Source organism: Cheilinus undulatus, linkage group 6 (genome assembly GCF_018320785.1).
Source record: "Cheilinus undulatus linkage group 6, ASM1832078v1, whole genome shotgun sequence".
NCBI classification, from domain to species: Eukaryota; Metazoa; Chordata; class Actinopteri; order Labriformes; family Labridae; genus Cheilinus; species Cheilinus undulatus.
In genome coordinates this window covers 45,711,600-45,732,963 of record NC_054870.1, presented here as the reverse complement: position 1 = coordinate 45,732,963, position 21,364 = coordinate 45,711,600, and the positions used below count along the sequence as shown (strand labels likewise).

Here is a 21,364-nt window from a genome sequence, read left to right as displayed (position 1 = left end):
AGTTTAACAAAAATAAACAACAACACATTTGTTCTTTCCACGTGGTTTATTTGCTACATGCCTTCTACAAATCTGTTTTTTTTTTTTTTTTCTCAGGTTGCAGTGTTCTGATTTGCTCAGTGGAACACAACAGCCATCCTCATCTCATGTAAATAAGACCTTATGGTAGCCCTCCTGACGACACTTTGAATCTCATTCACTGCATCACTCCCCCTCTATTGATATTGGCGTTCCATATTCAGCGTTTTATGACTTATCACCACGCTGTAATTCATATCAGCCCTCGTGCGCTGATCAGGCAGCAGAGTTTTCTCTTGCAGGGAGGCTTCTCTACTTTGTTGTTTTATCTGGCGCACACGTATGAAAAGGGCCCGAGGGAGAAAGACAACGCTGTCTGCTTTGACTCATCTCACTGAGAGACAGTGAGGCACCGGCAGGGGAGAGAGAATATTTTATCTGACATTGTCACTCTCTGTAGAAACCTCAGGGAAGCCGAGGCTGCTCTGACACACTTGGTCAGCATCACTGCATATGATTATGACAGCTCTGCTAGACTTGCTGAAGCCACAAGTCTGCGTGTTACAGCCCAACAACGGGTTCATGGGAGCACGGTGGCCTCTGTGTTCACTGTCCTCTTTTTAATTAAGATTATAAATGACAACACTATTGTCAGTGTAGCTGCCGCAGCATCCTCTGCTTGGCTTACTATTGTCCTCAAATTAATTCTGCTTCAATAATTATTTTATTAAAGCCGCTGTTTCTAATCCGTACAAGTTGGTATTTAATTTCTATTTCACTCATATTCATTGCTATGTTATTATTTTTATTGTATGTTAGTTATAGGTTATATAATTATTAGTCAATCCATGCTCTAAATAAAATATGTGATGTAAAATAAGTGACTGCAAATATATTCACCCCGTTTATGTCAGTATTTAGTAGATGCACCTTTGGCTGCAATCACAGCACTGAGTCTGTGTGGATAGGTCTCGATCAGGTTTGCACATCCAGACACTGCAATCTCACTCTATCCTTCTGTGCAAACTGCTCAAGCTCTGTTATGTTCCACTGTTGTGGGGGTGAAAGGCCCTTTTCAAGTCCAGTGACAAATTCTTTACTGTATTGAGGTCGGGGCTTTGACTCGGCCACTCCAGAACATTCACCGTTGTTGTCGTTAAACCATCTCTGCATGCTTCATGTCATTGTCTTCATGGAAAATAGATCTTCTCCCTTGCTGTAGTTCTCTTGCAAACTGACTGAGATTGTCTTCCAGGATGTTCCTGTATGTCACTCATTTTACCTTCTACCTTTACAAGCCTTCCAGGGCTGGCTGCTTAGAAGCATCCCCACAGCATGATGCTTCCACTATCATGCTTCACAGTGGGGATGGTGTGTTTGTTGTGGTAATATGCAGTGTTGGTCTCATCAGAAAAAGTTTTAATCCACATTGACAATGGGGTCTCCCACGTGCCTTTTTGAGAACTCTAGCCGGGGTTCAACATTCTGATAATTTTTTTCTGCTTAGATTGTTTTTGTGTGCCTTTGATGCATTTAGATTACATATCTTGTAATATTTTTCTGCGTATGGCTACTTTTTTTTTGGTCTGAAGCTCTGTTTGCTGCTGTTGGCCGGGACACTGTTGAAGAAAAAATTCTTAATCTCAGTGAGTTTTTTCCTGGCTAAATAAAGGTTAAATAAAAGTGGAAAGTGTCTCCTGTCTCAGCAGCTGAAGCTTGTTAGTGGTGGCCTCTCTCACCATTCTCTATTCCACACAGTTTGTGAGGATGGCCTGTGCCATTTCCTTTTATTTATGATGGATTTAACTAACCTTCTGGGATGTTCAGTCTTGGAATTTTCTTTGTATCCATCCCCTGACTTATACTTGCAGTGTTCTTTTGTGTTCATGGTGTAATGGTAGCCAGGAATACTTATTAACTAGTGACCAGACCTCCCAGACACAGGTGTCATTATACTATAATCTCGTGAGACACATTCACTACACTCAGGTGATCCTTATTTCACTAATTGTGAGTCTACTAGCAGGAAAGATCTCTGTTGAATTATATCAGTCATTTTGAAGGGGTGAATATTTATGCAGTCACTTATTTTACATTACGCATTTTTATGTAATGACATTACTTTATCTGTTTTAACTTTGACATAAAAGATTTGTTTTGTCTAAAAGGCCAAATTATATTGGCTATGATTGATTTATAAAAGGCTAAAATATGCTGGGGGGGGGGGGGTCTTTTTATACCACCTCTAATTGGAAGATGAGATCCTCAAAACTAGTTAAAATTTTCCCCAAAACTACAAAACAGGCTTAGACAGTGTCATGTAGGCTGCGTCTTTTTTTCCCGCTTGGCTGGACCCAACAGCAGCTCCTCATAGAATCTGAAAAAGTCCACCTAAAACTGCCAACTATACTCACTACAGTCCAGCGTATCTGAATGAATGCACTTCCTTCATACATGCATCTCAGATATGTTCTGCAGCGTTTCATGTGTCACTGTTACAGGATGTGTTTGGAAAACTCAGGGTCTTGTAGTTTTACTTCAGCATTATTATCTATAATGATTTTCTCGAAGAAAACATTGCAAACAAAACAAACCACAGTGTTGATTTAGCTCTGAAGGCTGACTTCACTAGACTGTGAAGCTGTTAGTGAGTGAGAGCTGCTGCTTGGTGACATACAAAAAGATAGTTTGCATTGTGTATGTTTAGTTTTCTCTGCATCCTTGGCTTGCTTAGTCATACAGCCTACCATGTTTTTTTCATTCGTCTTTATTTATATGAGCATTTCTACAAGTTTCTTTAACTGGTGAGTCAGTGATTCTGTAAGATCTGCAGCATGAACTAAATGCAGAGACTTAAACAGAGACAGAAAGTTGCTGAAGCACTGACGTCCTTCCTTCTCTTTGGTAGGTTGTTGAATTTTACAGGAGACAGACTGTGCTGAGATTTTGACGTGTTCCAGTGTAAAAAAAATCAAACTTTCTGATTGTATTATGGACCTCCTCATCTTTAACCCCTTAGTATTTTCTCAATCCTCCTTTACTTTGCCATCCAATGTTGTCACTAAAATATCACAGCACATGAGACCTTTAATCCTTCATTTTACTGAATTTACTCACATGGATAAAAAGAAAGCTGTGATATTTTACAGTCTAGCAACAAGAGTTCCTCTGTGAATCATAACAGGCCTAATAAACTTCCTTGTGTTTCTTTTGCAAATCATTAATCACAGTCTCTCTTTCTCTACAGGTAGTTAACATTCACGTGGACCAGTTGGAGTTAATGGCACAGCATCTCCTGACATATTTGCCTCGCTCATTTGCCAGATGAAGTTGGTTTTATAAGTCCCAGTTTGATTTATATTAGGAATTACATGATGGGAAGCATGGAGGCATCATTTCATTTGATCGTCATCTTTATGACTGTTCATATGATCCACTGCCAAACAGTCTGCAACAGAGATGCTCCACTCAAATGGCACCTTCAACAACACACAATCCAAATGAACTGGAGTCTCATGGGAAACATTTGTGGCAGTCTTTCAGAGTGTTTCCACCCTCATGGAGGCGAGGAGTCAACCAGGCAGTCTTTTAACTTCCCACAAATGTGCCCACTCCAGCTGCAGCACGGCGACAAACTGCTGATGTCTGTGGATGAAACGCTAAAGTCCTACGGCGTCCAGCTACTCAACGTGTCAAGAGAAAACTTTGAAAACTGTTCCACCAAAGGAGACCTTAACAAACAGCTTCTTTTCCCCCACAATCTAAATGAAAGCGAGCAACTGGAGGCCAAGTGGCTCGTCCCGGGTCATCATTATTTCATCGCTTTGCATGACGGAGACGTGCAGCTGTGCAAGCTGGGGTTGAGGCTGAATGTGTTGGTTAAAACACAGCTCTGTCAGGCCTCTCCTCTGCTGCGACTTTGTTCGGGGAACGGGATTTGTCAGACGTCCCTCTGGGAAGGTGCATACCACTGTCAATGCCACCACCACTACTCTGGGAGGTTTTGTGAAAAGTCTGATGTGTGTTTGGATAACCCTTGTGAAAACAAAGGAGTGTGTTTGAGCAATGGATCTACAGATCCAACCCACAGAACATATAAATGTCTGTGCCCTCCACATTTTACAGGTAAGGACAAAACCCACTCATCCTCTTTGTTGATCTTTTAACTTATTTGAATTAGTGCTAGGATTAAAACACCTTAAATCCTTAACACTCTACCTCTGGTGTTGAGTGAAAACACTCAAAATCAGAAGAAAAGTGGAGGGTTTTCTGAGGCCCAGCTGCATGCAGGGAGCAATGGAAGTCAGCAAATCCCATCTTAAACATTGACACACCAGCATGTTAAAAAGCATTGCTGTATTAAATAGACAAAGGCTTTAGATCCCAAATCACTCCTCATTCTCTACAGTTCACTAGTTTTACTATAACTGCACAACTGTGCAGAGTTTTGTGGCAATAATTACAAAAGCTATTCAACTGTCTGACCATTACACCAACAGGGACTGTAATGAAATTGTATTCAAAGAAATATTCTTTAATATGGAGTTGCCCCCCTCCCGTTGCAGCTATAACAGCCTCCACTCTTCTTGGAAGGCTTTCCGCAAGATTTTGGGGGGGGTTTTTGTGCCCATTCATTCTGTAGAGCATTTATGAGGTCAGGCATTGAAGTTGGATGAGAAGGCCTGGCTTGCAATCTCCATTTCAGTTCATCCCAAAGGTGCTTGATGGGGTTGAGGTCAGGGCTCTGAGTGGGAAAGTCAGGTACTTCCACACCAGACTCATCAAACCATGTCTTTGGAGTCCTTTGTGCACTGGGGTACAGTCATGTTGGATTAGAAAATGGTCTTTGCCCAAACTGTTGCCACATAGTTGAAATCATGGCATTGTCCAAAAAGCATTGGCATGCTGACACATTAAAATTGTCCTTCACTGGAGAGAAGGGGCCTAGCCCAAACCCTGAACAGCTACATAGCATTATTCCAGGGAAAGGGTCAGGCAGGTAACGTTCTCCTAGCATCCGCCAAATCGTAACTCACCCATCTGGCTGTCAAACAGAGCATCGCGATTACACGCTGCATGTTTCCAGTGCATCTAACTCCACCCCACGCTTGCCGTTAGATTTGGTGATGTGAGGCTTGAATGCAGCTGCTCAGCCAGCCATTCTCTGAGGCTCTCCCTGTGTGTGTTTACATTAATGCCAGGGGAAGTTCAGAACTCTCCAGCTATGGAATCAGCAGAGCGTTGGTGACCTGTACACACCATGCACCTAATGCCAGCCTTACACCGGAGGTCTTTGCTAAAAGTCTTGAAAGACTCTAAAAAGACTGATACCTGAAACCCTCTCACATCTAAAGACAATTTGTCAGCAAGCCGCTGAGTTTTTAACCTTAGACTAAGATTTTGCAAAGACTGGTGGTCACTAACTACAAGACTAGAATACGATTCCTTGAAGATGAATTCCCATCATGCATCTTTTGGAAATTCAGAACAACAATTTTTTAGCAGGGAATAAGATGCAGAAGGAAATGAGATCGCCTTTAAGTTAATATCTCTTTTAATCCGATGTTTTCAAATGTTAGTTAGTTAGTTTGTTGTCCCTTCTGGGAGTTCGGAGGCCTATAAGCTTTGTGGCAATATTGGTTGTCTTTGTGAGGACATTCTGGTTTTTGATTGTGAGCATATTGTAGAAGCATGTGGAACAGTACATGAGAACAGGTTGAACAATGCTTTTATAGAGGTGAAGGAGGAGATTTGATGTGACATTCAGGCTTTTTAATTTGCGGATGACTGAAAGTCTTTGATTGCATGTACTTCAAACAGAAAAAACAGGAAAGTTAAACACCGAAGCAACTTTGCATGTTACTGCAACAACCGGGGAACTATCCTGGAAACACTTGAGAGAATGCGAGCCATCTCACCACAGAAACAAACTGTTCAGGCTTTTACTTTGAAAATCCCAGTGGTTGACTGTACCTGTTATGCCAGCCATGTTGTAATCAGAGGAAGAGTTGTTAGGTGTAAGGCTGGCCTTAGCAGACCGTTTAAGTGGTCTCCTACTTTGTGGCTGAGTCGCTGTTGTACCTAAGCCCTTCCACTTTCTAGTAATATCATTCACCATTGACTGTGGAATATCCAGCAGCGAAGAAACTTCACAAACCATCTTATTGCAAAGGTGGCATCCATTACACCATGCTTGGAGCCATTTGAAGACCCACTATGTATCACAAATATTTGCAAATGGAGACAGCATGACTAGGTGCTTAATTTTATACTAACCCTAACCCTAACCCACCTGCAGCAAAAGGTCCAATTGAAACACCTGAATTCAATAATTAACAGGTGTGGACAAATACTTTTGTCCATATAATGTATCTTAACTTATCTAAAATCTTATGAGAGAATCCTTATCCACGAACAAATATAAAAGCCAAACATGAAAATTATGACTAAATCAACCATTTTTTATATGTTTATGTGTCCAAGAATTTTGTAACTTTACTCTATTTAAAGTTGTCCTGCCAGTTTTAATGCAGTCCCTACATAGTTTAAATAACCTTTAAAACTCTGTTAGAACTATGCAAATTCTGAAAGTTTTACCTTGTTTTGACTGTTTAATTGGGGTGTTTGTATGCAGGAGTCTTCAATGCGCTCTGTGATGTGTCTCGCTGTAACGTCCTCCCAGGTCGTCAGTGCGAGTGTTTGTGTGGCCCAGCGGGGGAGAGAGAGAGACAGAAAGCATACATGGGAACAGGCAGAGCATTGAAAACGGTGTTTGAACCCTGTGTAGGATAACAGTTCTCAGGTATAACAATGATGTTAATGCACAGCATCTCTCTGTTAACAGTGACAAACAGTAACAGCTATTGACAAGACATTGATTTATCCCTCCTATTATTGGGAGCGCTGATCTGAATAAGTGAAAACAGTGCTGCCTGCTCCTGGAGCAGACAATAAATCTGTAATAATGCTGTCAAAATTTGTAATTAATTTCAGATAAGAAGAAAATGATTAACAAGCCAATTCTAAAAAAGCTGAGGCAGTGTGTGAAATGTAAATAAAACAGAATGCAGTGATTGCTAATCTTATAAACCCATAGTTTAGTCATAATAGAATATAAACAACACATGAGATGAAAATGAGACATTTTACATTTTATCATAAATATTAGCTCATTTTGAATTTGATTGCAGCAACACTTCTCAAAAAAGTAGGGACAGGGTCATGTTTACCATTGTGTAGCATCCCCTCTTTAACAACAGTCTGTAAACATCTGGACAGTGAGGAATCCAGTCGCTGGAGTTTTGGGAATGGAATGTTGTCCCATTCCTGTCTAATGTAGGACTCTAATGCCTGGGTCTTTTTTTGCTGGATTTTTCATTTTATGAGGTGCTAAATTGAAAGTCTGGACTGCAGGCAGGCCAGTTCTGCACCTGGACTTTTCTACTGTGAAGTCATGTGGTATGTGGTTTAGCCATAAACTGTAAAAAGAATTGGACAAAGCCTGTGTGACATCAGCTGACTGATTACAATTGGCAGACTCAAACAGCTTTTGAAACCAATCCATGGCAGCTTCCATCTTGAAATTGCTGTCTCAACCTAACAGCAGATGAGAGCCCGCCCACTTTGCTTAACTTTCTGTCAGCAAAGCTGTCACCAAAGCTAGCCTTCTTGTTGACAGACAGATAGCGTCCGCCTATCAAGCTATCTGTAAATCAAATTAGATGCACCAATCAGTGCGCAGTCAGGTTTTCACTAAATATAATGGAAAGGATTGTGGTGCAAAAAAAATCACCCCCCATACAGTCTGTGTTTATAAACACATTAGCTAATGGGACATGTTTGGTCTGTTGAACCAGGCTGTAAACCAGTTTATTTCTAGGGTAAAAAAAGAAGCTTTTAAACGTGTTGTGTGCTACGTGACTTCCAGTGTTTGTGCAGCCAGCCTCAAGTGACCACTCACTGAATTGCAAATTTTTTGCACTTCCACATGGGCTGCATTTTTCAGGACCGGAGGTTGCCAGCAGGGTTTGGCATTGTCTTGCTGAAAGAGGTTGTATGAATGAGATGGGCTCTTTATACTTTTCAGCATTTTTTGTGTCTTTCCAGATTTGTAAGCTGCCCACGCCATAGACACCAATGCAACCCCATACCACCAGAGATGCATGCTGTAGAACTGTGCTAGGATAACACGCTGGATGGTCCCTCTCCTCTTTTGTCTGCAGGACATGGTGTCTGTGGTTTCCAAAAAAATATTCAAATTTTGATTCATCTGACCACAGAACAGTTTTCCATTTTGCCTTAGTCCATTTTAAATGATCTTTGGCCCAGAGCAGATGGTGGAATTTGTGGACTTTTGTTCACATACGGCTTCTTCTTCTTTGCATGATACAGCTTTAACTTACATTTGCGAATGGTACAGCAGACTCTGCTGACAGACAGAGATTTCTGATAGTGTTCTTGAGCCCGTGCAGTGAGTCCCTGTACAGAATCATGCCTGATTTTAATGCAGGTTCATGTTAACCTAATCAACAGTGCTGCTGATCTAACACTGAATAAAATGAGTCTGAGCAAAAGTAAACTTAACTCAATTTTATCTGTGATATCAACAATAAAAATCCACGTTTCCTGCTGTACATAGATACCCCGAATTTTGAAGTCATTTATATTTGTTCAAAACGCAGGACATTGTGTGTTTTTTTCCTTAGGTTATATAAGCCAGTCTTCCCAAATTCATCCACCTAACTAAACCTAATGTTGTTATCTTTACTCAGGTTCATTCTGTTTTTCAAAACTACAAAATACTACTCTACCCATGAGTCAATGTCCGCTGTGGTGCATTTTGGGTAATTTCAAATTGATTAGTGCTTTTCTAACAATTAGGGATAGCTGAACTGTTGACTGAGGACGTGGCAGTGGAGGTGGATCAGATTGGTGGAATTCAAATCATGGCATGTATAGGCAGAATTTTCCCATGATGCTTTTGGGCAGAGTGTTTAGATGTGGTCTGTTGTACAGAGATTGTTTTGGGGTTCCATTACTCATGTTGTTCCTGACATTGAGTTGACTGTCAGTCGGCTATTTGCAATTGAAAATTCAAGCTGTCTTTGATAACCTCAGTGCTGAGGTGAAGACAGAGACATGGTAATCTTTGTCCAAAAGCATTTTTACTCACAAAGTAAAGGATGCTTATAATTTATTCCTACAGTAGGAGGGAAACCAAAAACTACATGGGACAAGGTCATTTTGTTCAACTACATTGTAAAGCTAAGTTGATTTTACTAGTTGAGTTTACTTGGAAATGAAACTAGTTTTGTTCAATCTACTGAAATAAATGTAACTTAGTTTCTTTTTTGTTGTTTTTGAATAAAGAAAAATGAGTAGTTGATAAAAAAAAAGGTCTTGGTAATGTGCATTAAAAATATGCAAGAGTTGCCTAGGTACTTCTGAGTAGATCTGTCTGAAAATTTTTATCAGTGATCACGTGCATGAGATCATGTTTATCACGAAACAAATACTCCATTTCCCTAGAAACATACATCATTTACTTGTCAGTATTGAACTCTCATAGTTACATTCAAACATCACATCATGTTTTCTGCTGAACCCAAACACCCCAGAATAATGCAAACAGCATTAATATTAAATAAGCCTGCATTCAAAACAAGTTTTTCACAGTTTCTTAGCAGCAATCATTTTCCCCCTGCAGCTCTACTACAACTCCTTACATAAGTACTCACCCCCTGCTGAATTTCACTGTGTGGTTATGTTATAAAAGCAATTGACATGGGTTTTATTGAGGTTTTATGGCATGGAACTGCACAAATAGTCCATTATTTCTGAGTGTAAATGAGTGTAGGAGGAGGGTAACATGGACAGTGTTAAAAATGATTTAAAGTAAGAAACTGGAAAAGATTAGGGATCTGCTGTGACACTGTGATCAGAGGTTCATGTGTGCATCCAACAGACATCTCAACTTTGAAATGCTTTTCTTTGTTTTTACTTCTGAGCCCAAATAATCAGGTTATACTCAAGCAACAACCTTTTGTACTGAAAAATGAAGCCAATGTGAAGGTAATCTCTGTTTAAAGATGTAGAGAGTCTGGATATAGGGGTTGTAAATATCTGCAAGAATTCTGTTATTGATGCTGACATCGAAAAACTGCAAGCCATGGAACCGCAGAAATACACATTTTCAGCCTGGTTAAAAACAACTTAATAACTACTTTTAATTTAATATAAAGCCAGCATGTTCATGAGTGTGCTGTATGTGTATAAAATGTTGAAATAATCAATGCAAATTAAAAACAACAATGCAATGTGCTATTTTTATGTTTGATAGTACCATAGGAAATTAAGTTTTAAAACAGAGACTTATTGGCTATATAGTCTTGATTTCAACCCCAAGTATTTCATACACAACAGAGAGAGAGAGAGAGAGAGAACACAACAGTGGGCAATCTGAGATTAAGTAGAGAGAACAAGCACCACAAGTTACACAAAAATCAGTGATTCAGAGAAAAATCAGACATTGTTTATTGATTCATAGAAAGAACTTAGAAAAACATTTATACCATTGTTGGATAACATTATTTTTAAAAGTTGCATTTATGTAACTAAATTACTCAGAAAAGCAGCTAGTTAAAGAACACGTTAGAGTACTTCTGCTTTATCAAAAATTAAAACTCTTCAACTATTTGTTCCAAATGTCAGTCTTAAAAAGAGCCCATAGCTTCCAGTATGTCTGCCTTGGAATAAGTTGACTCTAAGGTCATTCCACAGCCTAGTTTAACTGCTCATAATCTCTAACTCTGCAGCTTGACAACAGTAAAAAACAGATGTGATAACCTTCACAGCTCTTTATTTTCGTACAATGAGCCAAGAAAAGGAAACCAGTATTATATAAAAACTTTGTGTATTACAGTACGTCGACCTGAAATGTCTGCACAGCACAGCTGTTCCAGTGGAAACAATACATTACAAGCTTTTGAATAAATGACTCACTATAATAATGCCCCACTCCCTTTCATTCAAACGTTCAACATAATGGATATAATTCCATAAAATCAGCATGCTTCCTGTACGTACTGACAGCTGTGTTTAACTTTCGCTGGTATCCAACGACATGCCAACGTGCCAACAGGTAGGAAAGAATAGGAAACAGTGCAAATGCTTCAGGGATTTTCTTTTTTGGGGTTGCAGCCTCATATTACTGTCGATTAAATTCATTTTTTTCTGTCGTTTATCTACACTCAGTACCCCATCATGACAAAGTGCAGCAGAATTTAAATTTCTTTTGCTAATTTATTAAAACTGAAAAACTGAAATATCACATTGGCATGATTATTCAGACCCTTTATTCAGTACTGAGTTGAAGCACCTTTGTGCAATTACAGCCTCAAGTCCAATTCAGTATGATGCAACAAGCTTTGCATACCTGGATTGAGGATTTTCTGCCATTCTTCTTTTCAAATCCTCTCAAGCTCAGTCAGGTTGGATGGTGTTGTCAGTGTGCAACCATTTTTTCGGTCTCTTCAGAGAGGTTGGATAGGGGTCACTCTGGCTGGGCCACTCTAGGACATTTACAGAGTTCTCCCCAAGCCACTCCTGTCTTGGCTGTGTGCTCCAGGTCATTGTCATGATGGAACGTGGACCTTCAGCCCAGTCTGAAGTCCAAAACAGGTTTTCATTGAGAATCTCTGTACTTTTCTCCCTTCAGCTTTCCTTTAACCCTGACCAGTCCCTGCTGGTGAAAAACACCCCCACAGCATGATGCTGCCACCATCATGCTTTACTGTTAGGCCGGTGTTGCCAGGTGATGAGTGGTGCCTGCTTTTCTCCAGAATAATGTTTAGAATTAAGTCCAAACAGTTCAGTATTGGTTTCATCAGACCAGAGAATCTTGTTCCTATAGTCTGAGTCATTCAGGGTTTTTTTTTTTTTTTTGCAAACTCAGTAGGCTTTCATGGATTTTGCATTTTGCTTCTGTCTAGCCACTCCGCTACAAAGCTCAGATGAATGGAGAAAAACTGTCTGCCACACTGAAGGTTCTCAAGAGTACGGTGGCCTCCATAATTCACAAATGGAAGAACTTTGGCATAACCATGACTCTTCCAAGAGCTGGTCACTTGGCCTAACTGAGCAATCGGGGGAGAAGGGGCTTGGTAAGAGAGGGGACCAAAAAACTTATGGTCACTGACTGAGCTCCAGAGATCCTGTGTGGACATGGGACAAAGTTCCAGAGGGAAAACCATCACTGCAGCCCTCCACTGATCTGGGCTTATGGCAGAGTGGTTAGACAGAAGCACCTCAGAGCAAAAGACATGAAAACCCACTTGGAGTTTGTAACAAACTCCATATACACCGCTTTCCACATTATTTAGCAAATGACATTTTTCTCTTATTTTCCAAAATATTTACGCAAATGACAGAGTATTTTTCAAGTCATCAACCATTACAGCATTATTCAAATGTTTCTGAACAAACTTCATAATGATAACTGTTTTTTTTTTCTTTTTTTTAATAAAAACCCCAAAATGCACGTTTCCACATTATTAAGCATGACAGAGTTTCAAAACTTTTTTTTGGTTGTAAAGAACTGAAAATGATTGTTCATTGAATTTGCAGCATTAGGAGGTCATGTTTACTGAAATCAAAAATTTTAATCAAAAACATCTTAACAGGCCAAGTTACATGTAGGAGCCCTTCTTTGATATCACCTTCACTATTCTTGCATCCATTGAACTTGTGAGTTTTTGGAGAGTTTCTGCATGAATTTCTTTGCAAGATGTCAGAATAGCCTCCCGGAGCTGCTGTTTTGATGTGAACTGCCTCCCACCCTCATAGACCTTTAGCTTGAGGATGCTCCAAAGGCTCTCAACAGGGTTGAGGTCAGGGGAGGATGGGGCCCACACCATGAGTTTCTCTCCTTTTATGCCCATAGCAGCCAATGACACAGAGCTATTCTTTGCAGCATGAGATGGTGCATTGTCATGCATGAAGAAAATTTTGCTACAGAAGGCACTGCTCTTCTTTTTTTTTACCATGGAAGAAAGTGGTCAGTCAGAAACTCTATATACTTTGCCGAGGTCATTTTCACACCTTCAGGGACCCTAAAGGGGCCTACCAGCTCTATCCTCATGAATCCGGCCCAGAACATGACTCTGCCACATCCTTGCTGAGTTTGTGCAGATAACGGCATAATGAGGAAGGTTTCTGACAGACAAATTCATGGGATTAAGAGAGCAGCTGCTAAAATGCCATTACAAAGCAACAAACAGGTATTTGAAGCTGCTGGTGCCTCTGGAGTCCCATCAACCTCAAGGTGGAGAATCCTCCAGAGGCTTGCAGTCGTGTATATACCTTCTATTCAGCCCCCCCTAACCAATGCTCACAAGCAGAAATGGTTTCAGTGGGCCCAGAAATACATGAAGACTCATTTTCAGTCTTGTTGACTGATGAGTGCAGAGCAACCCTGGATGGTCCAGATGGAGGAGCAGTGGATGGTTGGTGGATGGCCACCATGTCCCAAAAAGGCTGTGGCGTCAGCAAGGATGTGGCAGAGTCATGTTCTGGGCCGGATTCATGAGGATAGAGCTGGTAGGCCCCTTTAGGGTCCCTGAAGGTGTGAAAATGACCTCGGCAAAGTATATAGAGTTTCTGACTGACCACTTTCTTCCATGGTAAAAAAAAAGAAGAGCAGTGCCTTCTGTAGCAAAATTTTCTTCATGCATGACAATGCACCATCTCATGCTGCAAAGAATAGCTCTGTGTCATTGGCTGCTATGGGCATAAAAGGAGAGAAACTCATGGTGTGGGCCCCATCCTCCCCTGACCTCAACCCTGTTGAGAGCCTTTGGAGCATCCTCAAGCTAAAGATCTATGAGGGTGGGAGGCAGTTCTCATCAAAACAGCAGCTCCGGGAGGCTATTCTGACATCTTGCAAAGAAATTCATGCAGAAACTCTCCAAAAACTCACAAGTTCAATGGATGCAAGAATAGTGAAGGTGATATCAAAGAAGGGCTCCTACATGTAACTTGGCCTGTTAAGATGTTTTTGATTAAAATTTTTGATTTCAGTAAACATGACCTCCTAATGCTGCAAATTCAATGAACGACCATTTTCAGTTCTTTACAACCAAAAAAAGTTTTGAAACTCTGTCATGCTTAATAATGTAGAAACGTGCATTTTGGGGTTTTTATTAAAAAAAAAGAAAAAAAAACAGTTATCATTATGAAGTTTGTTCAAAAACATTCGAATTATGTTCTAACGGCTGATGACTTGAAAAATACTCTGTCATTTGTATAAATATTTTGGAAAATAAGAGAAAAATGTCATTTCCTTAATAATGTGGAAAGCAGTGTAAAGGCTGTGAGCTGTGGTCTGCAGCCAGACTGTCTTGAAAAATGTCCTCAACAGTTGTCCAGGCTGGTACCTGATTGACTTTATCCAGATGGTTGTCTTTTATATTACAATGGTATTAAAGAAGGTATTGAAATTGTTTGATTTTAGCTGGTATTAATTTAAAATTCTAAATCTTGTATATGACAACTCTGCCTTGGTCTGCAGTACTTTTTTTTTAGATGTTTTTTTTTAGGCGGACAGTGGATAGAGCTGTGAGCAGGGATGAGAGAGTGGGGGTGAGACATGCAGGAATGGAGCCACAGGCCGTACATGGGATACACCTTAATCACTAGGCCATCTGCATCCCTTCACATTTTAATCCTAATTTTTAACTTAGAAGCTCAAATAAATTGTACCGTCTTTGCATATGCAGATAATCATCATAATCCAGGTAGATGCTTATTTTTCCCCATTATTGAGCATGCTGTTTTTCCCCCTTTTTCTATTTTGTAGGGGTGAACTGCTCCGAAGTCATTGGTAAAGAAAACTGTGACAGAATTTGTGAGAATGGGAGATGTGTTCCAGCATCGACTGGCTCCTTCAAATGCATCTGTGACACAGGATCCTCAGGTAAGGCACTCAGGCAGCCTCTCATCAGCCAGATTGTTGCTTGTATAGTATGAGTAGATCATCTGTCTCCATTGTAACACAGGCTTTGAATCTTACTACAGTTTTGACCCCTGAAAGAGAAGTCATGGTCACTTTTTTAATACGCTTTACTAAAGGTAGCGAGAGCGATTTTTCTACATCCACTCTGCACTGCCATGTCATTTGCCTCGAAGGGGCAGCTATCTTTGGAAAAGGTCAAAGCTGGAAACTACAAAAGCCATATATCTTTTAAAGATCAGCATTTCCTCATGGGCTTTAAAGCTGATCCCACTAGATGTTATATTTGTCATCATAATATATGAAGCGGCCACTCCAAATCAAATACCTCATGTTACGAGCGCTGACATGCGGCTGTAAAAAGCCGGGGCTAAACTGCTGGCTAACTGAGCGTGTCACAGTTGATAAAACAAAGGTTTACAGCAATCAATTAAAAGAGGATTTATTGGACATTGTTTCTGCTTAGCCTATTAAATTTAAAACTTTGAAACTGGTCAGCTTCTGTGAGCTGCCAGGGGAAGAAAAGGCTGAGGATGGCCTGGCTGCAACCCAAAGCATCGTTTTATTTAATCTAGCTCATTTCTAAAAGAAGAATATCTTCTTTATTGTTCCGTTCAACGCTAAATATCAATTCTTCATGGAGTCTTCTAAATTATACTGATGGTTGAAAAATTAGATTATGCCTCAGGCTGTGATGTTTTCTCTAAAAGTAGCACCAACACACAGATGCCAAGTATGGATCTTTAGTTAAATCTTAATATTACATTATTTAAAACAAAACAAAAAACGTTTTAATACAGTAATGATGAAACAGATTTTCCTGTCTTTTTGATAGAGCTGAGTTTTTTGTTGTCATAAAAATAGCACATACAACACAGCTGTCCACACATATTTAAAGATACTGAGGTTGAATTATGGAGACTTTATATTCATCCAGTTTTTCAGCTGCATTTAAACATGATCTGGCACTTGTAGTTGGTTTGACTGCTTGATGTTCCCATTTTGCATGATTTAAAAAAAAGACTGAAGTGGGATAAATCGGCTGTAAAATTGATTTCAATAAATTTGACAACCTCAGCTTTGATGACAAAAATTCTGGTTATAAATTTCAGTGCATTGATAAACAATTTATTGATCCAGACCCCCTTTGCTTTTTTCAATTTTGTCATGTCACGATCTGATGCTACAGTTGAAAAAATATTTATATTTTCATAAATTAGTGGGGATGCTGAGTATTCACACTATTGATATTCACGTCAGCCATTTTGTTTATTCTTCTTCTTCCACGCTGGCTATCTCCTCCTTCATACTTTGTCGTATTGACACCGTTTAAACTTTTAAAAAATTCAGTTTCTTAGTCATTCAACTGACGAATTGTTTAATTTTAAAAAATGGCCATTTTCATGCTATTTTTAGCTATTTCTATGCCTTTTCAGCCATTAAATGCAATTTTTATCTACTTTTAGGCCTAAATCAACTATTTTTATGCTATTTTAACCTATTTTAAGGCTACAACCAGCTATTTTTAGGCTATTTTAAGTTTTATTAGGCTACTTTCAGCTATTTTTATCCTTTTTGAGCAAATGAATGCCATTTTATGCTATTTTATGCTATTTTTATGCTATTTTCAGCTATTTTTGTGATTTTGGCTATTTCAGCAGTTCTTCCACAATTCTCAGCATCCCCAAGCAATTTCAGCCGAAATTGCAATTTTGATTTGGTCTACATTTAGAACCCCACCATGACTAAGTGAAAACAGACTTTCTGTTTTTGGCAAATTAATAAAAACATTTTAAAAAAAATGAAATATCACATTTACTCTCATGTCTTTTGATAATTGCTGAGATGTTTCTACACTGTAACTGGAGTCCACCTGTGGTCAATTAAATGAACTGGACATGATTTGGAAATGCAGTCACCTCTCTTCAGAAGGCCTCACAGCTGTCAGTGCACATCAGAGCATAATTCAAGCCAAGAGTTTGCAAAAACCTCCATGTGAAAGCCAAGCAGGCTTTTATGTGTTTTGCACTAAGGAGAGACTTCTGTCTAGCCATACAACCAAAAGCTTAGATCAGTGGAGGGCTGCAGTGATGGTTGTCCCTCTGGAACTCTGTCCCATCTCCACACAGGATCTCAGAAACTGAATCAGAGTGACCATCAGGTTCTTGGTCACCTCTCTGACTGAGACCCTTCTCCCCTGATTGCTCAGTTTGGCCAGGCGACCTGCTCTTGCAAGAGTCCTGGTTGTGCCGAACTTCTTCCATTTGTGAATTATGGAGGCCAGTGTGCTCTTGGGAACCCTCAGTGCAGCAGACATTTGTTTTGTATCCTTCCCCAATCCTGTCTCTGGGCTCTGCAGGCAGTTCCTTTGACCTCAAGACCTGCAATATGCTCTGATATCGATTGTCAGCAGTGAGGCCTTCTAAAGAGAGGCGTGTGCCTTTCCAAATCATGTCCAATCAGTTTAGTTTACCACAGGTGGACTCCAGTCAAGGTGTTGGAACATCTCAGCAATGATTGAGAGAAATGGGAGGAACCTGAGCTAAGTGTCAAGTTTTTTTTTTTGCAAAAGGTCTCAGTATTTATTTCAATGTGATATTTCAGGTTTTTATATTTAACAAATTAGCAAGAAACTTTAAAGTTCTGTTTTCGCTTTGTAATGATGGGGTACTGAGTGTAGATTCATTAAAATAGATTTATTTTTAAAACCATAGTATCAGGCTGCAACATAACCAAATTTTAAAAGTGAAAGGGTTCTGAATAATTTCTGAATCTACTATACATACAATCATAGCAATTCAAGTTTGTTTAAAATTCCAGTTCATAGAAACTATTCCGTGAAGCTCCTGCTGCACCATTTTTGTGCTTACATTAATCCCAGTCTAAATTCAGAAGTCTTCAGGAATCAACAGAGCGTTGGTGACTTTAGCCCACCATGCACCTCAGCAGTCATCGACCCTACTCTGAGATTTTACATGGTCTTCTTCCTCATGGCTGGTTTGCTGTTGTTAAAAATGTCTTATTGCAAAGGTTCAATCAAAGGCTCAATTAGAAGTATGGTTTTGAAAATGTCATTTTCCTTTTTTTTATTTCAATTTATCTTTGTTTGATCAGCAAAGCCCCAACTATTATTAAGTTGCATGCTGATGCATTAAAAAATACATACTCTGAAGAATGCTAATGCTTTCTCTATACATCTATTCATAAAAGGCCATTCAACAGAACAGACAAAAACACAATCATGTTGTTTGCGTGGTGATTTAAATAAATTACTCGAGGCTTATGTCTGTGAACTTGGCAACAGTGATCCTCAGGCTGCTTTATGGGACATTACAGCTTCACCCATTATATCCTTAATGAGTCTCATTTGCAGCAGTAATGTACAGGCAGGTTATTACACACAAATGAGTTAGAAGACCTGGATTCTTCCCTGGCTGCCCTGGATATCACCGTCTGCTGTAAAAAACAACAAACCTCGATGAACTTCCCGGAGTAAAAAGTCCAGGTGGCTCTTCACATTGATTCATTGTGTTGTTTGGAGCACAATTTGTCCTGGCAGCATTCTTGAAGTGTCATAGCTTTGCCTTTCCAGTCCAGCCCATGCTTTCAGCTTATTATTTTGCAGGAGTGCTTTCAAGGTTACTTCCAGTCCTGTCTGGCATTAGGTTACACAAGAGGAAATTAAGTCTATACACTAAGAGAAAAGTACAACAGGAGAGGAATTTTAATATTCACCAACAGAGAATTATAAGATCATTGGACTGAATGCAGGATGTTTATTATCAAATGAAGGGCTAATAATACAGTCATATTGATGAATGCAACCATGAATTACCAGATCAATCTGCAAAGTAATTTCAAATGAGCCTTAAATCATTTTTCTCATAAATTTCCATTGCAGAGTTGACTATGGGTTTAAAAGTTTATTCATTTTTATCCATTTCTCTGATGAAAGGGATAACCAAAAGGGTATTTTTTAAATTTTTCCTCCAAAAAGAGAAAAATAGAAGATCTCAGCTCAAGGAAAAATTATACAAGTGTGAACTTTTGTCTCAAAATGATCTGACTGATAGAAAAAGTCATGCATTATGCAGCTGTTGGTTATTTCGTACCATGTCCAGGCATGCTTCTCTCTATTCCCTAGGGGTGTAATGGTACTGAAAAAATTTTGGTTGGTATGTACCTTGATTTTGAAGTCACGGTTCGAACACTCTCATCATGCATTTAACAATTATATTGCAAAATGGATCTACTACAGTTTTACTTAACAGTGAAGGCTCTGCTCTAGTGATGCTCCCTGGGATAATCAAGCAGCATGCTTTGCCAGGGGGTGCTTAGCTTGAAGCCCCCGTATGAACAGATGTATTTTTCAGAAGCAATTCACTCTTAGTAGCATGAATCTGAATAGGGGGGAGCAACAAGCTTTAAGCTGTAAAGGAGGAAGCTGGGGTGGAGGAGGTGAAGCTTTGCCAGCAGCAGCGGGATGCATCAGCACTGATGCAAGCAGGGATTAGTGAGAACTATGTCATATTTAAATAAACTGCTGTGTTGACAGGAAGAGTTGTGATTGGCTGTGAGGCAATAATTGGTGTCAGCTGGCTATCAGCCAACTGTGGTTAGGGGTATGACATAAACTAGCGCTAAGCTTCATCAATATTAGAATGAACTAGGGCAGAACAATTAAAGACATCTATCTAATTGCAGTGATTGTCGTTCATATTGCAAATTTGATATCAACTGCTTTATTGAATGGGGATTTTTGTTTCTATGTCACCGTTATAATTAAGAAAAATGGACATAAAACATGAAAAAGGAAGATTTTTGTGAACCATTTTAAAAAATGGCACTTGATTGTTTTGATTGCTGCTGCAACAAAAATGAATGTTTTAAACTGGTATTTTGACATAAGTCAAATTAAAGCAACATTGCAACATCTGTGATTTGTAAATTGCAGCAGGCCATATTGCGATTGAATCTCATTTGGGATTAATTGCCCAGCCCTATTTGGTACTCGTCTGTACCATACGGAGAGGCCCATAATGAAAGGGTTCGGTACGAATACACGTACCTTTACACCACTACTATTCCCCTCTCCCCAACTGGTCTGCTTTCACATTTGCCCCACTGATTCATGCCTGAGCGTATCTGTGTGTACACACTGTTTGATGAGAAGAATAATATGACCAAAACTGACAAAAGAAGGTTTAGTTTTTGTCTAGATGACCAAAGGCAAGAGAATAAATGCTCAGACAAAAAGGAAAGGAAGAAGCAACCACATCACATCACTGTCTTTGTTGATGTTTCCTGCTATAATGGAGACTCTGTTATTTCTCAGATGCCAGCAATGAGTCTTCCACACTACCGTGCAGCTCAGAGGATGACACGAGTCCGCTGCACAAATCCAACAGTTTCTGAAAAGACAGGATATGTTGAGCCTTACCTCAGCTTTCTTGGCTGACAAGTACCCAGTAGTTGAGGATGGTTGCGTTGACATCCCCCGCAGTCCATGCTTGAATACAAATTAATTAGGCTTGAGACCACCTCTTCAGTCGGACTCCTTCTTTCATTCTTTGTTAGGTTCTCTAGCACTAATCAACAATTCTTCCCTCATAACAGAACTTTAACTAACAACCGTGGTCAGAACCAAAAATAGCTCCTCTGAGAAAATAAAGTGTGCATACAGATGGGAAGCAAAAGGGTCATCCATTAACAAACATTATGCAAAAGCACAAAATCCTAATTATCATCTGATATTAATTCACTTCTGCATAGAAATGCATGCATATATTTTAATAAACATAGACAATTGTCTTTTATAATTATATCTCTGTCTGCCTTGTGTTTACACACATTAAGTCCAAGAAAAAAGGGTGAAAATACATTTCCTGCTCTACTAAATATTTAGATATTGCTGACCACTGATCAAATGAATCAGACTTTGTGGTCAAGTGTACTTTGATCCAACTCAGGTCCCTAATGTGAAACCACCTTTACACAAATCTTGGGTCCACGTGGTTTGGATTTTAAGGGTGCTAGCCAATTTTTTAAGGGATGTCCAAGATAAATATTGGATTTACATACAATAAAACCAAAGACACTGGACAAAACTACACAATTATACAAAAGACTGGTAGCATCCATAAACATTTCCATAGAGCAGACATGTATGTGCCTTTTTCTGTTTATTTATTTATTATTATTATTATTTTTAAGTAAATTAAAAAATCCTTGAGTTTTGGAGAGGTTATCAAGAAGACTTTGTTGCTTTGATCTCAGGTAACAAAGTGAGGACACATAAGATAAGATAGACAAGATGAGACTTTATTGATCTCCATCGGG

At 39.4% G+C, this 21,364-nt stretch overlaps 1 protein-coding gene across 1 annotated transcript in view; it reads left to right on the top strand.

The window, feature by feature from the left end:
- The window catches only part of eys (eyes shut homolog), a 425,152-nt gene that overhangs the window by 19,389 nt on the left and 384,399 nt on the right, over window positions 1–21,364 (top strand). The window contains exons 2-3 of the mRNA XM_041789003.1: window positions 3,266–4,143; window positions 14,873–14,989. Coding sequence (XP_041644937.1) covers window positions 3,390–4,143; window positions 14,873–14,989 — 871 coding nt within the window. The 5' untranslated portion in view covers window positions 3,266–3,389. The remainder of the gene's footprint in view (window positions 1–3,265; window positions 4,144–14,872; window positions 14,990–21,364) is intronic.